We start from the raw sequence: 20,760 nt of genomic DNA, 5'->3' as shown, positions 1-20,760 counted from the left end.
TCCGAAAATCTGGATTTGATTTTTGTCTTTGATGTTTTGTGTAAATTTTAACTAAATGAAAAAAAAGGAAAAAACTGAAATAAAAATAAAAACCTAGAAAAGTAAGAAAATTCAAAACCCTAGAAAATTCAAAACCCATAAGGAGAAGGAGAACAAGAACAAACCCAGAAAATTTATACCACTGTCAGATCGGACGGCCGGAAAGAGTAGAGGAAGAGCCAGCCGATGAGGAGGGAGAGGAGGATTACGAGGGTGAAAGGGTGGGAGAGGAGTGAGACCACAACTACGAGCGCGAGTAGAGTCAGGTAGTTCACGCAGAAGTAGGAGAAGTTCTTGCGTACTCGAGACGCGGCTTCGATGAGCGACTCCGGTCTCGAAAAGGCGGTGCAATCCACGAGCACGATCCAAGGCCGGCGGTTCGAGAGCGCCTAGCGCGTGTAGCCAAGGAGGCGCGTGAGGAAGGTTCTGACTTTGAGGTACGACGATGGCGATGATGATGATGATGTTGTCGTAGTGGACGGTTGCGATTCGCCAATTGATTATGGATTTGAGATTGGAAGTACGGTTGGAGAGGCCATTGATAATAGAGGAAATTAAGTAATAACTACTTTTATGTGGTGGTAATAAAAGCTTTTCTTTCACTTTTAAGAGGCTCGAACTTGGCTGAGCCAACGAGGAAGAGAAAGACTTAAAGTGCGGTGTGATTTTCGGAATATGGGTTTGAATTTAATTTTTTGGGTTTTAAATTTGCTGGATTTGTGTTTTGTTGATCTTGTTCTTGCTAGGTTTGAAATTTGTTGTTCTTGCGGTTTGGTTTTTATTTCTGTTTTTAATTTTTTTTATTTAGTTAAAATTAATAAATTAATTTTTTTAATTTAGAGGCTGACGTGGAAAGCCACATTGGACACAAGGTGCATTATTTTAATATTTTTTATTTTTTCCATTTGCCAACTGTGCAATTTCCGTCTCTGATGTAACGTCAAGGACTAAAACGAGACGTGTTTTTCAGGATAGGGACTAAAAGCGGTGGAAAAAAAAAAAGTTAGGGACCAAAGTGAGAATCGTGTGAAAATGTAGGGATGAAAAAGGGTTTTATCCCTAAAATAAATAACTCTCTAACCTTGATTTCATTCTTATTATGTCATGTAGTTTTCAGTTGTTTAGTTTGATAATATGTTTATGATCAATTTAATTTTATCTTAATTTTGTTCCAATATACTATCAGTAAACTTGAAAAGAAAGTATTTCATATAATATTCATGTAGCTTATAAATTATTGAATATATGAAATGTGATTTGAAAAAAATATATATATCCATTTTATAATATTTGTTTACATCTAAAAAAAAAATCAAAATAAAAACATAAATTATAAAAAGAATCCTACAAATTATAGTGTATATAAATGATATATAATGACCTATATATAAAAATTTATTAAGTGTGTAGTTTTGAGATATTTATTCTTGTAAAATATAGAACAATTAGATTCAATTTGTAATGTGGATTTACCCTAAAATATAATTAGATTCGATATATATATATATATATATAAATATAGGTTAACAGTGTGCCTAAACTGAGGACCACGACATCTGAATTTTCCTCAAATCTCATTTTTATGGAAACGTGGATTTCCAATTAAAAAGGTGATTTTGGGAGTCGGGAAACTTATATTATTCCGAAGTGACAATTGCACCCTAATTTTTTTTTTTGGGTAAATATTACACCCTAATTTAACACCCTTGCTTCTTACATATGAAAGTTGAGTTATGCCCCCACATTTGTCTATACGGGTCATTTCTGACGGGTTTTTTTTTTTTTGGGGGATGGAATTCTGGCGGTTTATTAGATCAAGTTACCAACACCCCTTATGGTTCAATGAGTCCTATTCACACTCTCTGAGTCTTGATTATTCAAATCACTTTCTGAGGTATCTACTTGTTTTGATCAACTACCTCCATCCACTTCACATTAAATTCATAGACAAAATTAATCACAAGCTAATAATTAGATACTACACAACATGATTTAGGAAACATCAATATGAGTTTATGGGTGTCAGGTGTAATTAGAAAAATACGCCCTCCTAAGGTAAATGAAAATTTGGAATAAGCCGATTCAAATATTGACCAAAATAGGCAGAAGTTAACAAAGGCGTTCAAAATCCTAAACTAATCAGCCAAAAGGTGAAAATCTCCTGGTTGGTTTTGCAATGACTGGGCAGCTTGTTAAGCATATCAGAACTCAAAATGTTCAAAGAAAATTGTTTCTGTATTATCATAAAATCAATTTCTAATTCCCAAACAAAATAATCATACATTTATAGAGAGGAGGTAAAGGATCATGATTATGCAATTGATGTAAAGACTGATCCAAGCAGCTAAAACTTCATGGAAGACGGAGGAGCTTGTTCACAGCAGAGTCTAAAGCATCTACATTTCTCCTCAGGAGTTTTCTTCACAGGCATTAAGGTCTCAAAGAGAATACAAACATGTGAAAAAATTAAATACAGCACAAAAGGGTCCTAAATGTGATCAATTCAAAATATTTGCTGTCTAAGTAAAAGAATTGCCATGAAGCTTAGATAAATCACTATTTGATTTCTTCCCTGTTAGGAAGGAAAAAGTGGGGGACTTGGGGGGTGCTTCATAAGCACCACCAAGGGGTAGGGTAGGAGCCTAATGTATGCAATATAAACAGTAAATAAACGAATGTAAAGGATACAGCTGTGTAGCTAGACTGTCTACACCCTTCATCTCCTCATTTAATCTGTTACAAAAGGAAAAAAAAAAAATTCCAAATCAGCTTAGAAAGGCCATATTTACCATGAAAGAGTAAAAGCATTGATCTAAAATATTTCGTTCCTGTTGCACATTGGTATTGAGATACAAGAGGAGGCAATCCCATTATCAGCATGCAAGTCAGTACATGTACTCCAAAAGGTAAAAACTTCTTCGAGACAGTTGTGCCTGGCTAGTTATCAAGAGGGAGTGTTGCCACGCCATTAATACAAACAAAATTTTCCAAAACTTTATTCTGATAAGTGAAATTTTCCAAAAATTATAGTGCGTTAGATAGTGTATTCCAAAATTGTTAAAATCTTCATGAGAGCAAGATCCTGATAACAGCCATACATTGAAAATTTGAGGGGCAATGAGGGCTAAGATTGACCAATCCAGGGAATATTGAGGGTAGTGAAATTATGTGAAGTTACGATTTAAGTAAAAATGAAAATTAAAGTTTCTTACTTTAAAACAGTTGCTACCACAAAGGCCAAATTTCAAGTTCTAAGGCCGACATGAAACGTCCATATCCTCCAAGTATATCCTACCACCAGCTACAGCCAATAATTTTACAAACTTAGCAGTATTGATAACTCTTATACTTTTTTTAGATGTATTTATAATAAATAATAGTAAATAGGAATAAAAATAAAAACTGTTGCTTAATGGTATCCAAGATACATCTTGTTAAACTGAAAAAGTAGCTACAATTAACTTTTAGAGCACTTTTAGTTCCACTTCCCATATCAAGAACTTTCCCAGCTCATTAAAACAATAACTAAGTCATCATTCTGCGAAAACATAGACAATAAGAAGGAACAACCTAAGAGACATCCCCACATCAGGTTCATGGATGGGCATAAACCATAAAATACTTCTTTACATTATATGCATAAGCCTGCTGAATGGTTATATCGAAGCCATTTCCAATACTTTTTAAACCAAAAGTAGATTAGTTGGGCATTAAATAATACCTGAGACACGAATTTATATACCGATTCCCCTTTGTTGATGCATCAAGAACTGCACAGTAAAAGGATAGAGTCAAAAAAATACAGATTATCAAATCAGGAGGTCTACACAATAAGTAAATGATTTTTCATGTAACATATCAGGGACAAAATCAAACCATATCAGGAAAGCTAGCATTGCATGCATTACATAATCTCTTACCAGATTCTTGAAGGCGACCCGCCGCATCACTGAAACATTGCATATGATCAACTGAGCTACTAGTAACCTACAACATCCACATTGTTCCATCAGATAAAGAACCTAAGAGAAAAGTAACCATGGGCACTTTTAACAAAAAAAAAAAAATGTATTGGTTCATGCATTTGGATTGCTGAGAAACACTAATAACATGAAATTATTTAGTAATCTATTGGGCACCAGAAATGTAGAAGAAAAAAAAAAAAAAAGACCCTTTACTCAGCTGAGCCTAAAGTTACCTATTTGGTTTATTAACTCCAATTTTCTTTCCAAACCTTCGATTTTCTCAACAACCAAACAGTAAACTAAAGAACAAAACTTTTAATCCAAATTCAAACAGAACTCCAATGGCAAACTACTAAAATTGGCCAATTGTCGCTTCCAAAACAGAGCCAGAATCTAAAATTTAATTCATTTTCCTCTCTTTTCTCACGTTTTCTCGGCAACTAAACAGTTGATTTTACACTATTTTTCCCACACTTTCTCGGCATCCAAACAGAAAAGGAAAAAAGTGGAGGTACCTCAGATAGAGCTAAACGAAGAGAAGCGAAGAGAGAACCGTAGCTCTCTGCGATGGCCGAAGAGTCTCTCTCCACCACCTCTAGGGCTCTCAAGATATCGGTCTGGCTCAGAGAGGGTTTTGATTCGGCGCGGTCATCCTCAGTAGGATCCGACGCCGTGCTTTGATCAGGACACGTGGACGGTGGTTCGATCGGTGGTGGTGGTGGTGGTGGTGGTGGTTCGAGCTCCATTTTTGTTTTCCCCACGGATTGAAAGGGAACTATCTATTACTTTGCGCCTTAACTTTATAGTCACACTTTGGGCTAAAGCCCGTGTCATGTATTGAGATCTAAATATTCATTTAAAATAGTCACATTTTTTTTTTTTTAAACTTTTTTTGATAATTAGATAATTGGGATGGAAATTTGAATCAATTAGTTGAGTTATAAGAGTTTTAATAATCACGTGATTATTAAATAAACCATGTTATCAAAAGTTTTGTAATTCAATTATTGCCTAATGTGTTTGTAGGGACACGATTTGAGTCAAACCGCAGTTGAGTTGGGTTCGCACGTAAATGGACCCATACAATATCATTTGTAGAGAGTGGGATCGAAAGGCTAAGTCATGTTTACCCGGCTATGGTTTTGTTAAGATATTTATGCATGGTTCCAATATCTTTGCCTCTGAAGCACTTTCTCCTTTCAGTGGGACTGGAGGAGCCCCTCTTTTAGGTTACATATTTTTTCTTTTATACTCGCATGCGTTCAATTTCCTTCGTCCACGTGTAGGGTCGACCCTTTCAAGACTGATACTTGTCCCATCAGTCTCAGACCTAAATCATTGAGAGTTGTTGATAAAGTTAATGGATAAGGCTCTGTTAGGCGCAGAGATATGCATGGGGAAGGTGGCAAATGAAGCCTCTCTTAGATATTTTAGATTTCCCCTTCGAGCACGCCCCTTTACCTTTCTGCCCTTTTTCTTGGGTCAGCCGAGGACTGCACTGTCCTCGGCTGCTTCTCCGGGCCAATTGGGCCACACTATTCTTGAACTCTGGCCATGACCTTTTTAGGCTTGGGCCTTTGGACCCTTCATCAGCAAACGGGCCTGGCCCGTCGATTATTGGACCCCACAATAGCCCCTCAAAACCCTGCTGTCCGACCTCTTGGTCGGAGAGGGGGGTTTTGGTAACTCCGAGCCTTCATTACTGCTCATTTAATTCGGCCCTTGATCAACGTTGGCGACTCTTCACCTCTCCGAGGAACGCGCCGGTTTACAAGATGTTTCCCTCGGTTTACGCGTGATGCGCTTATACCGTTTGGTTATCCGTAGCACGCCTTTAATTTCTTCCTTTTACGAGACCTCCCAAATCTTACGGTTACTGATAACGTGGGGGAATGAAATGGATGCGCATTTATTCGCAGATTTCCTTGGGGATCAGAACGTGTTACGTGCCCTTGTCTTACTCCCTTATATAAAGAGAGGAAACCAGAGGTGATTCTTTCATATCTGAATCCCTTAGACCCTTCTTATAGTTCACTTTCTTTCATCTGGTTACTCCTAATCCAATAATACATCCACCATAGTAGTCGGCCATGAATGAATCCTTCCTTTTCCAGAAACGCCATGCCCTAACAAAACTTGAGATGGCTCGGTCAGGGCAAGGATGGCGGAGACTCAAGATTTGCCTCCCCATTCTTTTAGCCAAAATCCGAAGCAGGGACTCGTCACTCCTTACTTCCGGTGTGACTGAGTCGAAAACCTCCCTTGTCATCTCCATCCGCTCTCTCATGAGCATACCTAATATGGCTCCCCTTCTCCCTCTTTTGCTCCTTTTACTTTCTTTTCATTGCTTCCCTCTTCTTCTCCTCCTTCCTACTCATGTCCTCCATCTTCTTTTTCCCTTGCTTTCTTCAGTGACAAGAGCTTGCTGAAGTGCTTCCATGTGTTCCAATTCTTCTTCCTTCTACTTCTCCTCTGTAAAAGGTTCTTATCCTGATATGAGCAGTACTGAGGCAAAGATTTCAGAGAGACTTTGAAGGCGCTTTCAGGAGACTCCTGGCGGTTTACTTATCTGTATTACAGATGTTATTACTGCTTCGGCAGTTCATTTTTGTATAGGCTTGTGTAAGCCCTTCCTTGTACGTTGTAATAATAATTTTTTATATTAATAAAAATTACTGTTATTCTATTTCGCATGTTCTGTTTATATGTTTTCATAAATTTGCAAGTTCTGCTCGGCACAGTAGTATAGCATTTGAACCAATGACAACTAAGGCCAAAATACTTGCTAATAAAAAGACGCCATAATAACTTTAACAAAATTATTATTCGACATAACAATCCGACCAGTGAGGAACGAGACTTACCTTAACATTAGTCGCGAGGGGGACTAAGTGCTTGATAAGGTGTAAGAAGTAATTATCCGAGGACATGTCACCCTTTCAATGAGCAATTTCCTTGGGCTAACGATCATCGGTTCGTTACGCCATATTCTTAACACGCTGGCTTTAACCTTTTCCAGTATTTAAGCCGAGAAACTTCTCCATCCGAGTAGTTGATTTCCCAAAAGGCCCGAGTCCGAGGACTTCGCACAGCCAGGGTTTTGTTTAGAACGTATACTTTTTCTTTTAGGTGCTCGGTTTCCCCATAGGCTTGAGTCCGAGGGCTATGCAAGTCCTAGGTTCTATCCAAGACTTGTAAAATATCTTCTTTATGTTCTTGGTTTCCCTCTAGGCTTGAGTCCGAGGACCATGCAAGTCCTAGGTTCTATCCAAGACTTATAAGATATCTTTTTCGTACTTGGTTTTCCCATAGGCTTGAGTCCGAGGACCATGCAAGTCCTAGGTTCTGTCCAAGTCTCTTTGAGTTCAGATTCTCCCTTTCATAAGGCATTTCCCAAGGCGCCGAGCAGGGGTTGTCCTCAGCCAAGGCCATTGCTCGGCGGGGGCCACAGTACCTGGGCCCTCAAGCAAAGCGGGCCCGGGGTCACGAATCCACTTAGCCCATAAATTAAGAGATATTTCTGCAACTTCTGGCCACGTGGTGCTCTCTGATGGCACAGTGACCGAGGTGCGCCTTTACGAGACTCTTTAATCTTGTGGTTGCAGTTGATGTTAGAAGTTGAGCCAGAACTGTTTTGTCTGTAGCGTTCCTTGGGACGCCGCATGAGTTGACTGCTATCACCTTGTCTTTTCAAATAAATGGGAGGGAGAGAACGTTGCTTTATATACGCACAAATCCTTCAGATTTTCTCCCACATCACAGCTTCCATATCCGGAGATTTCCTCCCTTAGCATAACATGTTTAAGGCAAGGGTTGGGAAGACAGAACTTTCTCCGCCGCAGATGCACCCTGCCTTCATGAGACTCAGAATAGTACGGTATGGGCGCAGGAAACTTAAGTTCAGGAGAATACTTCATTTCGACCGAGGGGGAAAGGAATCTTCCCCTCTTTTAGTCAAAATCCGAAGCAGGTTCTGTCCATGCCAGAATTTTGGTGTGGCAGAAGAAAGATTTTCCTCCATCAGCGCCTCTGCTTTGCGGCAAGCGTATATTTAGAGAAAGCCCCTCAACCTCCCACTCCCTGCACCTTTCTTTCAACGGTGTCAGGCTCAAGTTGGGTCTCTTTGGCTGTTTGAGTTGTGGGCATGTGAAAGCATTGAGGAAGAACAAGGTCTGGGGGCTGTAGCCAACCTCTCCTCCGACCTACTCCCTCAGCTTCATTTTATTCTCTTGTATCTTCCTTTCTTTTCGGTTATGTAATGATCTTTGACGCAAACTGATTCCAGCTTTTCATTGTACGCTGTACTATTTCTTTGTTTTTGTGATAATGGAAATTTCGTTATTTGTTTTGGGTACTGCTCTTCTGATCACACTACTTTGTGAGTGAGTGTGCCCCATGCGTGTGTTTCTTTCAGAATATTTAGAGCAAGAACTCTTGAAACACGATCCAACTAATTCTAATCTATGGACACTATCAGGCAGAATGATAATAACTCATAGTAAGTTAAACTTAGGAAACTAACCGAGATGACGGTTGAACGTTCTGTAATAAGCGCGGAAGTATTGTCTGAGGACGACAAACTTTAAATAATTCATCCAAGGGCACGACCGAGCATTGCATGACTTCAGTTATGCTTTTGGAAACACGTTACTCCATTCCATACTGGTCCCTTTAGTGTTGAGGATCCGAGGGCAAACTAGAGAGTCCATGTAACACAGCTTTTCTTTTTAAGTAGTTGGTTTCCCCAGAGGCTTGGGTCCGAGGACCATGCAAGGCCTTGGTTCTGTCCAAAACTTGTATTCTCTTTTTAAGTAGTTGGTTTCCCCAGAGGCTTGGGTCCGAGGACCATGCAAGGCCTTGGTTCTGTCCAAAACTTGTATGCTTCTTTTTAAGTAGTTGGTTTCCCCAGAGGCTTGGGTCCGAGGACCATGCAAGGCCTTGGTTCTGTCCAAAACTTGTATTCTCTTTTTAAGTAGTTGGTTTCCCCAAAGGCTTGGGTCCGAGGACCATGCAAGGCCTTGGTTCTGTCCAAAACTTGTATGCTTCTTTTTAAGTAGTTGGTTTCCCCAGAGGCTTGGGTCCGAGGACCATGCAAGGCCTTGGTTCTGTCCAAAACTTGTATGCTTCTTTTTAAGTAGTTGGTTTCCCCAGAGGCTTGGGTCCGAGGACCATGCAAGGCCTTGGTTCTGTCCAAAACTTGTATTCTCCTTTTAAGTAGTTGGTTTCCCCAGAGGCTTGGGTCCGAGGACCATGCAAGGCCTTGGTTCTGTCCAAAACTTGTATTCTCTTTTTAAGTAGTTGGTTTCCCCAGAGGCTTGGGTCCGAGGACCATGCAAGGCCTTGGTTCTGTCCAAAACTTGTATTCTCTTTTTAAGTAGTTGGTTTCCCCAGAGGCTTGGGTCCAAGGACCATGCAAGGCCTTGGTTCTGTCCAAAACTTGTATGCTTCTTTTTAAGTAGTTGGTTTCCCCAGAGGCTTGGGTCCGAGGACCATGCAAGGCCTTGGTTCTGTCAAAAACTTGTATTCTCTTTTTAAGTAGTTGGTTTCCCCAGAGGCTTGGGTCCGAGGACCATGCAAGGCCTTGGTTCTGTCCAAAACTTGTATGCTTCTTTTTAAGTAGTTGGTTTCCCCAGAGGCTTGGGTCCGAGGACCATGCAAGGCCTTGGTTCTGTCCAAAACTTGTATTCTCTTTTTAAGTAGTTGGTTTCCCCAGAGGCTTGGGTCCGAGGACCATGCAAGGCCTTGGTTCTGTCCAAAACTTGTATTCTCTTTTTATTTACTTATCTTCCGAAGGTTTAGCTCCTCGAATAAGGTGGAGGAAGCTGGCCTGATGTTTGAAGCCCCTAGGCTTGCCCATGTCGTTGACACCGTGGAACGTAGCCCCTAGTGGGAGCCTATGTTGGAATAGCAATAATGTGTCGTCGGTGATACAGGCATCCTCATAGTCCCTTGTTCGATAGAAGCTCAACCTCGCCACCGCTCGAGCTAACACGCAAGCCTTCCCACAGACGGCGCCAATTGTAGGGACACGATTTGAGTCAAACCGCAGTTGAGTTGGGTTCGCACGTATATGGGCCCATACAATATCATTTGTAGAGAGTGGGATCGAAAGGCTAAGTCATGTTTACCCGGCTGTGGTTTTGTTAAGATATTTATGCATGGTTCCAATATCTTTGCCTCTGAAGCACTTTCTCCTTTCAGTGGGACTGGAGAAGCCCCTCTTTTAGGTTACATATTTTTTCTTTTATACTCGCATGCGTTCAATTTCCTTCGTCCACGTGTAGGGTCGACCCTTTCAAGACTGATACTTGTCCCATCAGTCTCAGACCTAAATCATTGAGAGTTGTTGATAAAGTTAATGGATAAGGCTCTGTTAGGCGCAGAGATATGCATGGGGAAGGTGGCAAAGGAAGCCTCTCTTAGATATTTTAGATTTCCCCTTCGAGCACGCCCCTTTACCTTTCTGCCCTTTTTCTTGGGTCAGCCGAGGACTGCACTGTCCTCGGCTGCTTCTCCGGGCCAATTGGGCCACACTATTCTTGAACTCTAGCCATGACCTTTTTAGGCTTGGGCCTTTGGACCCTTCATCAGCAAACGGGCCTGGCCCGTCGATTATTGGACCCCACAGTGTTTTTAATGAAAACATCCAAAATTCAAATAATATCTAATTATCAATTAATTAAAATACATACTTGTGTTTTATAATTTTTAACTTATTTGGCTTAGTGAAATTATGTGCAATAAAAATACTTAAAAGTTAAATATAACCGTTTTTGTTTTTGTGTTTTTTATTACTATTCTTTTTTATTTTTAAAAAAAAAAACATATTTTACATAACCAAATAACTGAAACGTGAGTCATATCACATTGTGTGACTCACGCATGCTTTACATTGTGCCAACACCTAATTGGATCCCATGGGCTTATTTCTTAGTGGACATAGACTATTTAGGTAAGATATTATCATGTCTATTCTAAATACCCACTTAGCAAAAGAAAAAAGAATATATATATATATATATATAAAACATTATTCATATGATCTTCTTTTAATAATTTGATAGTTACAACAACAGGAAAGAGAGAGAGATTTGAACCATGGTTTTCTTTTCTTCTTCTTTTTTCTTTTCTTTTTTTTTTTTTTTTTTTTTTTTGAGGAAAATGGTTTTCTTAATATAGTAATGAGCCAATAAAAATTCCTTATATCATACCATAATTGATGAAGTATAAAGTGGAATATTCAACATAGGTTAAAGGATTTCTATTCATTTTGAACCTTCTTTTAAAATTATTTCTTCTCTTCTTTCTTTTTTTTATGAGAATTTCTTCTCTTTATTGGTGGAGATTTCAGTTGGAATTGGAATTCATGATCAACACTTTTTCGAATTCGAATAGAACCAAAACAATTTTATTACATATCTAAAACATTAAACGGAATTTGCATTGTATTTATTCTTTGTAGGACAAACCATATTCCTCGTAGAGGTGTCAAATAATAACCAATTTATGATGACTTTATTTTGCTAGAAGACCCAATTAATTTCCCTATAAGACTATTAAGTGCAAATGAAAATCTTCAGTATCTAGTATTGAGCCCTACTATGCTTTTCAAATTTCAACAGCACAATGCAAAATCTGCTACCAACATTATAACTTTTTTTTTTTTTTTTTAGAAGAATTATAAATGAGACATCATAATTTGTGGAAAAAATGGAATCCATCATATTAACAGTCACTAATAAAATCGGGGCATGTTATGCTATTGGTATGGATTATAGTTAAGAAGCCATTGCAGAAGTAGACTAGTAGTACTGGAACAGGCTATTGCATCGTTGCTAGCTACCAACGTGGCTTACGATTAATTATTTCTTGTTACAGATTTATTATACAAATTAAATGAGGGTTTAAAACTAGAATATGTTGTGGCCCTTTGGCCAAGGTAAAAAAGGAGAAAGAAAACAGAAAAAGAAAAAGAGATATCAATTCAAATTCTGATTCTTCTCAATTCCAAAAAAATTTCTTGGAGCCCAAGCAATCTAGAAAAGATGAAAAATAGTCTGTATTTAAGGAAAGCTCGTTTTGTCATTCCTGCTTGAGTTTGCATACGCCTTCAGCCTTATTAGCAACTTTCTATTCCTTTCATATTTCTTCTCTTATAGCACACTTTCTAGTTTTTATCCCAACAAAACTAACACCCATATTTCAATTTCTTAACACTACCGCTATTAGCAAATTTTCAAAAAGATGTCTACTGAATTACCCTTCAATCAAAAAGGCCACACATGGGATCAAGTTAACCCAATACTCAACCATGACTCACTGCCCTCAGGAGAGTTCTACAATATTCCACTTTACGCTCTAAACTCACAGGGACAAGAAGTGGTTTCATCACTAATGGTGCAGCCTGTCATGGAACCAACATTGCACGATTATTATGATGATATTGTAAGGGAAGAAGATGATGATTATGAAGCTTCGAGGGCGAGGCATATAAGTGAAGAATCAATTCAAGGATTGGAGGAGGTGAGAGTTGAAGGATTGTATTTGAAGGAGGCGTGTCCAGTGTGTTTGGAAGGGCTTTCAATGGGGTTGGAGGCAATGCGCATGCCATGCTTGCATGTCTACCATGAAGGTTGTATTGTGGAGTGGCTTAGAAAGTGTAACCTGTGTCCATTGTGCCGGTATGAGATGCCAACCTAATTTGTTTGGATATTTGTTTTTAATATTATACATAGATTTGCTAAGCAATATTCTACATTGTTACTTGTTCTCAATACGGTTTTTCTAACAGTTTTTTTTCTCAGCAATAGTTTCCTGTATACCTTCCCCTCTTTTCTTTCCTTTTTTAAGATCTGATTTTGATTTGCGACAGGTAAAGCAGTAAAGCAATTTGTGGAATTGAAAGTGAGTAAGGTCCATTTTAAAAATGAGTGTTTTTAAAACATGCGTTTTGAAAACATCATTTTAAAAACCACAAATAAACGTTTGGAAAAAAATGTGAAAATATGCGTTTTTTATTTTTAAAAATACATTAAGCATTTGAATAAGCTGTTTTAAAAATGGTTGTTTTGAGTATAAATTCCAAAAAATGACTTAACTATTTTGTTTTGAGTTCAACACACCTCATGATGAAGACCTCCTGCCCAAACTCTCTCTGCATATCTGAATTTACACGCTCAGATATGAGGATGATGCTCAGCACAGCGCAGTGTATCAATAAAGGTGGTAGAGAATCGGGATTACTTCATCTTTGAAAATAAATTTCTGGGAAAAATCAAAAAGAGCAGCAGCTAAGATTCCATTGCCCATCCTACTCCTGAACAACGTCTCAGCAGAGGCCCAGCAACTATTATACTCCTAAGGGTATGAAAACTGAATATATATTGCCATATTGAACAATGTGTACGTGGCAAGTATATATAATTCAACTAACTCTCTAATACTAGACGACCTTTAGCTTTGATTTATACAAGTAAACTACTGTTTTTTTACAAGAAATTCAAACTAGCTTGACTTGTTTTCTTTCTTCTTCTTTTCTCTCTTCTAGACCAGGATTAAGCTTTCTTTTAAACTGTTATAGCATATGCATTAACTGGTGTGTATCAGTAGGCATACAGACACAAAACATGAGATTTGTATAAACATAAAGTAGCAGCAGTGGCAAAGAAATTGGTGTGCTATTTTTCTGAGGTTGTCAAACTAGGTATGGAGATCATTCAGTACATTGATCTAAAATGTGACTGGTACTCCAGTAAGCGTTTATTAGAGACCAATTTTACAAGTCAGTTGCATGCTAAATTGCTTCCTGGTTATTCAGCAGCTGTTGCATAGCTTAAAAAGCTGTTTGTTTGCTTCAAGAATTATAATTATACTACCACTATATAACAAATATAATCCCTCTGCCTAAAAGCCATGAAAGTTGAAATATTGGAAAAGATGTATGGTTCCAAGGGCAAGTGCAACCCTACAAACTCAGCTAAAATATATGGTTCATATACGTGTATTGAAATACATGGTTTGTGTAAAAGATGTATGCAATATCTGATCATATAAAAGCTGACAGACACGATAGCAGACTTCTTGGTAAAGACCACAAGTAAAATTCTTTATCATTCCAAATTTTCTCCATTACAGCAAATTGTTTGTTTCAATAAATAGTATTTTTGCTCTTTTCCATTTTGTTATCAGAACTATGCCCACTACAAGCACACAGAGATAGACATATCTAACCATCAACTCCCCAGCAGCACACATAAATAGATACCAAAATCTGCCAAACTGAGGGGAACCTTGCATAGAGAGGATACACAAACACTATACTGGAAGTGCATTTACAATACCCATTAAGATTTTTATCACTAAAGAATGTTAAAAATTAAATTTTGATCAAAAGCCCATAAACACAATCCTGATTCTTGAATGAGAAACATAATAAAGAAAACTCATTTATCAATTTATTCCCAACCCGCCAAAAAAAAAACATGGGTCTGATTCCAATGACATCTGTGTCTACGAATAAAGCAATAATTATAATCAAAACCCAAAATGGGCAGGTTTCAAAAGCAGCCAAAATCCCAAATAAATCCACAACCCAGAAACAAAAACAACGGCAACAACAAATCTTTCAGTCAAAATAAGTTCTAGCATTTAGGTTTCTAACAATGTGTAACCCACCATGCAAAAAGCCCAAATCTATAACATAAATTCAGCAAAAGAGGAATAGAGAATTGTTACCTGGCAAGCGAGATGAAGAGTGAAGACCAGAAACAAAGCAGAAGAGAGCTCATGGAGACTGAGAGAACAGGGTAGCATATATACATGGAGGAGTATAGACTGACTGAGAAAATAGAGGAAGAGATATACATGGGGAAGGGATAAAGCTGGTATTTTGGTAAAACCGATTATCTTTTTGGCACTACTTTGATTTTCTGAAGAAAAAAATAGCGGTAACCCAATCTGCGTTTCTGAAAAAGCAGAGTTTTGCAATGTTTTGTAAACGCAAAAAATCTGGGTTTTGAAAACACAAACGTGCTGATTTTTGTGGAGCCAAAGTGCCAAACGGTTTATAAAATAACGTTTTTTCTAAAACACACATTAAGGCTTTGCAAACAGCCTATCCAAATGGGCTCTAATGCTATGTGCACAATATTTTTCACAACCTCAAACAAAAAAGAAAAAATTTCACAAATGATGCATTGGCAGTTTTTATTAATTCTCACATGAATCCACCACCAACACTACTTTATTATCCACCATTAATAAATTGTCACATAATTATCCACACTTGGCAGAGGAATTAATCACCACTCTTTCAACAACATAGTAAAGTTGGAATCCAATGCAATTGAAAATTTGAAAATGTATCTAATAATAACTTTTTTTTTTCAAAACATAGAATCTAATACTTGCCTAAAATGAGTATGTTTCTCTATGAAGGAATACAACTGGCTGCAAGGTCGTAGTACTAAGTGCACAAAGCTTTCACTATTTGTGGGGTTTCGGAGTGGTCAAGGTTGAAACCACAACAACTTTTGGTGAAAGGCACTCATCATTGCAACAAGGCTTGACCACTAGTGCAATGGCTGCAAGCCAATTCACAAATACCAGACCTTTAATCCACCAATTTGGAAGGAGCAAAAAGTTGACGGCTGTGTTCCACGTTACCTTGTGACTCTGTAAGCCTACAAAAATCAAACACCACTTGGTTGAGTTTCCATAATAGAATTATTTTAAAAATAATTGGAATTGAAATGCAATGAACCAAAACGTCTCTTGATTCAAGGCACAATTTATATGTGCAAATGCTAATTCTCACTCTTAACATTTTCAAAACTCATTATTAAAAGAAATTAATTTTAAAAGTCAATTGACCATACCTTAACCCTTTTCAAAAGATCTTTTGCATTATTGTCATTCTTGAAGTGCTCTCTTACAGGCTGCAAACAGACAGAACAAAGAAGTTAGACCACAGAATTAACAAATTTGATGAATTATAGGCTCCCTTGAGCATACTTTGCAACAGCCCCACCCTTCCAAAAAATTCACCCTATGTTTGGATGGGGCAGTTCCAAACATACCCTAAAGGATGTGGGCCAATCAAATTAAGGTCCTAGCAATTTAATCATAGCTTCAAGATGGTTATGGCTTGCAGAAGTCCAACATCATTTATCCAAAATGTGTAAAGCAGTGGCATCACTCCCTGAAGTCATGGGAATCAATCTACCTAAGAAGCATTAATTAGAGATAAATGGATAAATGGAAAGAATATACCTCTAGTATCTTATTCAAAGCCTTTGCCAAGGCTGGTTTAAGATCAGCTGGATGTAGCTTTCCACTTTCATAGTAAGCAACCAATTCTTCAAAGTTTTCAAAGCTCCTGGATAACGGGCATCATACATTGGAAGAAAACAATTTGAGTTAATATTCCCAATGAAAATTGATTCTGGAAAAATAGCTCAAGCAACTGTACTAATTTAAGGAGCATGCACTTTCAACAAGATACAAGGGTTGAATTAGGTCAAAAGGCAGATGTCCTAGCATTAACTAAATAAAATAAGTAAAGCTTTCATAATAAAATCCTTATGACTTACTTATCACCACCATTCTCTGCACTGCGCTCTATTACAAACTTTTTAAACCAAGGTAAAATGAGGTACTTCACATACTCCAAGCATGGATTCCCTTCCACAATATCTGGAGGACAGTATGCTCTCTTTATCTTCAAATTCACTTCAGCCTACAACATGGAGGCAGAATAAATCTAAGGTTAACCTAGTTTTATAATCCACTATCCTTATGCAATGTGCAACTAATAAAAAAACACAATGCAACCCCCTAAATGGCAATTTGATACCCCTTTACATGCACCCTACCTCGTCATCTTCCATAAAAATGGAAGATAGTGGATCACTTTTCGACATCTTCTCCTGACCTTGTTGTAAACCGGGTAACATGTCTGTAAATCACCAGTAAGCAAAACAAATAAAGACCACACAACTATACACAAAATGTTACAGGATACAAAAATAAATAGAGAAATAGTTAGTATAAAGAATTAGGAACATACGGTGTGACAAAATAATAGGCTTGTTTTTCCTCTTGATGTGATCACAGTACTCTCTTGCAAGTACATTCACTTTTCGCTGATCCATTCCCAGTTGGCAAATGTCGGCCTATTTATTTTATAAAAAATTCATACAGTTCAAAAAAAAAAAATTTCCACAAAATCAACATAGGATCCCCCCACCCCCCTCTCTTTCCCTCTTTAAAATTTCAAGACCACATGTATTATAGTGAGAAACATATGCAACAGGATCAGAAGACAAGACTAATAGAAAAACGAAGTCTGCAGAACAAGGAAGCAACCCACCAGAGAGCCAGATTAACACAAGCAAGCTAGGCAGTTATTAGTACTTGCATAAATAACAAATCAGTTAAAACTTCAAATCAAGTATTAGTTTACATGTAGATGGCATAACCATGTTAAGGTTATTACAACTTCCGCTCCTATAACCCCAAAGTGGTATCGGAGGATGAACTGAGAACTGATGAACAAATGAAGCTTAGGTAAAAATTATACAAGCATGGCTTGATGAATTAGATTCGTTTTAGTGCTGACCTCTCTCCACTAACTTGGGTTTCTCTATTTCAATTAGTTTTGTAATCATGTCTACATTTTAGCAATTTCTATTATTTTTTATAAGTGGCTTGGTGGGTTAGAAATATCTATTTTTAGCCTTCATTTCCACCCCACTTTAAACAGGCTCAAAAAATCCAATACTCAAATCAGTTTAAACTTTCTTATGGCTCTGACTGAGATCACAGTCTTTTTAACTCCATTAGAAACACCAAGATGTGCCAATTGAGCTACACAAGACTCTTAGGCGAGAAATCACAAAGTGCCTGGTTGAGATTGAGATGTAATTGCAACCATGCTTATATACATTCCAAACAGTAATCATTATATTTCACCGTGTATAAAGATACAGCACTAGTTGATAGCCTAGGAGTAAAACAACAGCAAATTGCCTATAGAATTTTATAGCAATGAGAGACATCTGAGGAAATCCATGCAACATTCAAACAAATGAGAAGTGCAAGGTACTGTCTTGGCACAAGCCAACCAACAAAACCAAATGGTCTATTCACAAACTAGAAGTGAAAAAGGAAGCACCTTCAAGAAAAACACATCAGCACATTGCATGCATGGGTAGAAAATTTGTGCTGCAGTCAACTCTTCCTCATCACTTCGACCCATAATTTGACCACACCTGCAGCAAAATATAATATAAGTAAAAATAACAACCACACCACCAGCATGTTAAAGTAATAATAATAATCATCATACAATAATTCACCTTTTTATCCTTGAAACCGTATTCCTTCGTGCTATATCCATCACAAGAGGCCAGTACTCATGAGCTCTCGAGTTTATCTCCTTTGAGGACCACAGAAACTCCACCTTCCCTCCATCAATATCCATCCCGACAGCCTTCCAAATCTCAATGAGGTAGCGCCCAACAACATCAATTTTCTTCAAGTCACCTCCCATCTTATTGTTTAGCTGGGCAAACCAATCTGCAATCCATATTTTCACTCTGCACCCAGCAGATGTCAGCTTGTTCACATTTATTGCCTTCATAACTCCCTGCACAACAAATAAAAATAAAAAATAAAAAAACCATCTCCAACCTCAGAACATAAATCATACCAAAACCCAATAAAGCAACACAATTCTAAAGCCAGTATGACAGTATCAACAAATACATAAATATAACGTCTACGGACTCTAATAGCGTGTTATCCCAAATACACAAACATGTCCCATTATTATTTCATAGGTTCTTTGAGTTAACTTTATGATAAACGCTGCTTGCTATAATGTCCAGCATAATCAGATTTAATAGTTTTATCCATGAGAAATTATCATAGTATTCTGAGTTCAAATCATGCAGCCACTATCACAGGTAATGATTAAACTGAACATTAAACCTTTAATACAAGTGGTGATTTTATCGCTAAACCAGTAATGCACATTGCTCATCTTATAACTCAAATATAAAAATTATACTTGAAAAGACATTGATATGAATAGAAAAGGCAGTGGTTACCTGAGCGATGTGCATTCGACCGGAGGGCTCAAACCCGTCGTAGCAGATGGGTTCGGGTTTCTTTTCAAGAAGATTACGAAGCTCGTCTTCTTGAATACACTCCTCTCCTATGCTCCTCACGATCTGGTACCTCTCCTCCAGGCTCATCCTGGATCAATTTCATTTGTAACGAACAAAATTAGACACAAATTTTCAATTAAAAGTGAGCAAAGGAAATTGCGCGTTGAATTTCTGAGAGAGATTTGTACTGGTTGGTTGGGTTGGATGAGGAAGAGGGAGAGGAAGAGATTGCGAGGGATTGAATCTCCGCCTCAGGTGGTGCGGCGGCTTGGTTTTGATCCTGATCAGGTGCTTCCGTCGACATTGGTTTTGGACTTTGGGGGTTGCAGATCGAATCGGAGAGAGGACGAGAGAGAATGCGAGCGGTTCTTGTGTTTTCAGTGTGCTTGCTTTGCTACTACTAGGGTTTTTAGACTTTCTATTCTTTTTTTTAATATATCTCCAGTGTCGTGGTGGCTGGAATGGGCTGGGCTGGGCTGGGCTGGAAGAGCTAGATGGGCAGTCTTATTATAGAATTTGAAATATAGAATTTTATTTTTGTACTTATAAAAAGAAAGAAATAAAAAGGTGGGAACAAATAACAATATTCGATTTTATCAACAAAAAAAAATAGTAATAATAACAATAAATATTCGAAAATTGATCATACCACAGTGGTTCGACTGTACATGGGGTCCACGTAGTAAGACACGATGTCACTTTCCATCACCACAACTAGCTTAGTCAGAGTCCTTCTGGGGTCCACCGGTGACCGAACAAGCACCACATCACCCGTCCCCACTTTTCCTATTCTATGCGACACGTGTTCCACTAATACCACATCACCGGTCAGATTCAACGTCGGGAGCATACTAGGCCCGTACACCTGCACCCTACACGATATCAACCCAACCAAAAAAAAAAAAAAAAAAGAGGAAATAGAAAAATGGAAGGAGTATTGATAGGGTTACCGACGAGGGTAGGGGAGCAGAGGTAGTTGTTGGCGACGTGGAGCAAGCAGAGGAACTTGGCGACGATAGCGGTCCGATCTAGTACCTCCTTCGCCGCGCTTTTCCATTGTCCCATGTAACTCATTAATCTCATCTCTCTCTGACTCTCTATCTCTCTCGTGAAACTGTGTGAAAGAGAAACACGGCTAGGCTGGACTTGCCTCGTCTCTCGAGTGGAGTTTTGAGAGTAGAGATTGTTTTGAGGGTTTATGGGCTTTTGAGTGTTGGTAACTATGGACAAGTATCTACTAAACTGGTCCTAAATGGGCTCATCAATTTCTGGGGGCCCAAATTCTTTAATAATTTGGATCCCATTTATAATATGTTACTAGTTTACAGATTTTACTCGTTGCAGTATTTTTTTTTTTTTTTTTTAAGAAGTTGTATTAGTACTAAACTATTAATGTGAGAGAGAAATATAGATGTGAAAAAAAAATGGTATGTTTGTGGAAAAAAAAAAAGCAGTTTTATTTTTAACTTTTTTTCTATAAATGCCTAAAAAAGAAGAAGTTGTATTAGTACTTGACAACTAACATAAGAGAGAAATGTGGAGGTGAGAGGAAAAATTGTTTTTTTTTTTTATTTAGCTAAAAATTA

The 20,760-nt window shown here is 38.0% G+C and overlaps 3 protein-coding genes across 4 annotated transcripts; 1 reads left to right on the top strand and 2 right to left on the bottom strand.

The window, feature by feature from the left end:
• Positions 1-2,255: 2,255 nt before the first annotated feature.
• Positions 2,256-4,793, bottom strand: LOC126709717 (uncharacterized). 2 transcript variants are annotated; one of them, XM_050410047.1, is made up of 5 exons: positions 4,520-4,792; positions 3,960-4,026; positions 3,761-3,809; positions 2,728-2,772; positions 2,256-2,458 (listed from the first exon to the last, which is right to left on the bottom strand). In XM_050410047.1, exons 1-5 carry the CDS (start codon positions 4,748-4,750, stop codon positions 2,392-2,394), a joined length of 459 nt encoding a protein of 152 aa, XP_050266004.1. In that variant the 5' UTR covers positions 4,751-4,792; the 3' UTR covers positions 2,256-2,391. The 2 variants fall into 2 exon arrangements, with proteins under 2 accessions (XP_050266004.1, XP_050266005.1); XM_050410048.1 differs by lacking the exons at positions 2,256-2,458; positions 2,728-2,772 and adding an exon at positions 2,794-3,340 and having other exon boundaries at positions 4,520-4,793.
• A 7,323-nt stretch (positions 4,794-12,116) lies between these two features.
• LOC126708865 (uncharacterized) lies at positions 12,117-12,827 on the top strand. Its single transcript, XM_050408845.1, has one exon. The coding sequence runs from the start codon at positions 12,249-12,251 to the stop codon at positions 12,702-12,704; it is 456 nt and encodes a 151-aa protein (XP_050264802.1). The 5' UTR covers positions 12,117-12,248; the 3' UTR covers positions 12,705-12,827.
• Positions 12,828-15,183: 2,356 nt separating this feature from the next.
• On the bottom strand, positions 15,184-19,592 carry LOC126708864 (tyrosine--tRNA ligase 1, cytoplasmic). The gene is made up of 10 exons (XM_050408844.1): positions 19,363-19,592; positions 19,115-19,262; positions 18,362-18,651; positions 18,178-18,274; positions 17,071-17,176; positions 16,877-16,959; positions 16,595-16,740; positions 16,275-16,380; positions 15,881-15,940; positions 15,184-15,685 (listed from the first exon to the last, which is right to left on the bottom strand). Exons 1-10 carry the CDS (start codon positions 19,476-19,478, stop codon positions 15,665-15,667), a joined length of 1,173 nt encoding a protein of 390 aa, XP_050264801.1. The 5' UTR covers positions 19,479-19,592; the 3' UTR covers positions 15,184-15,664.
• Positions 19,593-20,760: the final 1,168 nt, after the last annotated feature.

Source organism: Quercus robur, chromosome 12 (genome assembly GCF_932294415.1).
Source record: "Quercus robur chromosome 12, dhQueRobu3.1, whole genome shotgun sequence".
Lineage (NCBI taxonomy): Eukaryota > Viridiplantae > Streptophyta > Magnoliopsida > Fagales > Fagaceae > Quercus > Quercus robur.
Note: the sequence above shows the minus strand (reverse complement) of the source record. Positions and strands in the feature narration are given on the sequence as shown.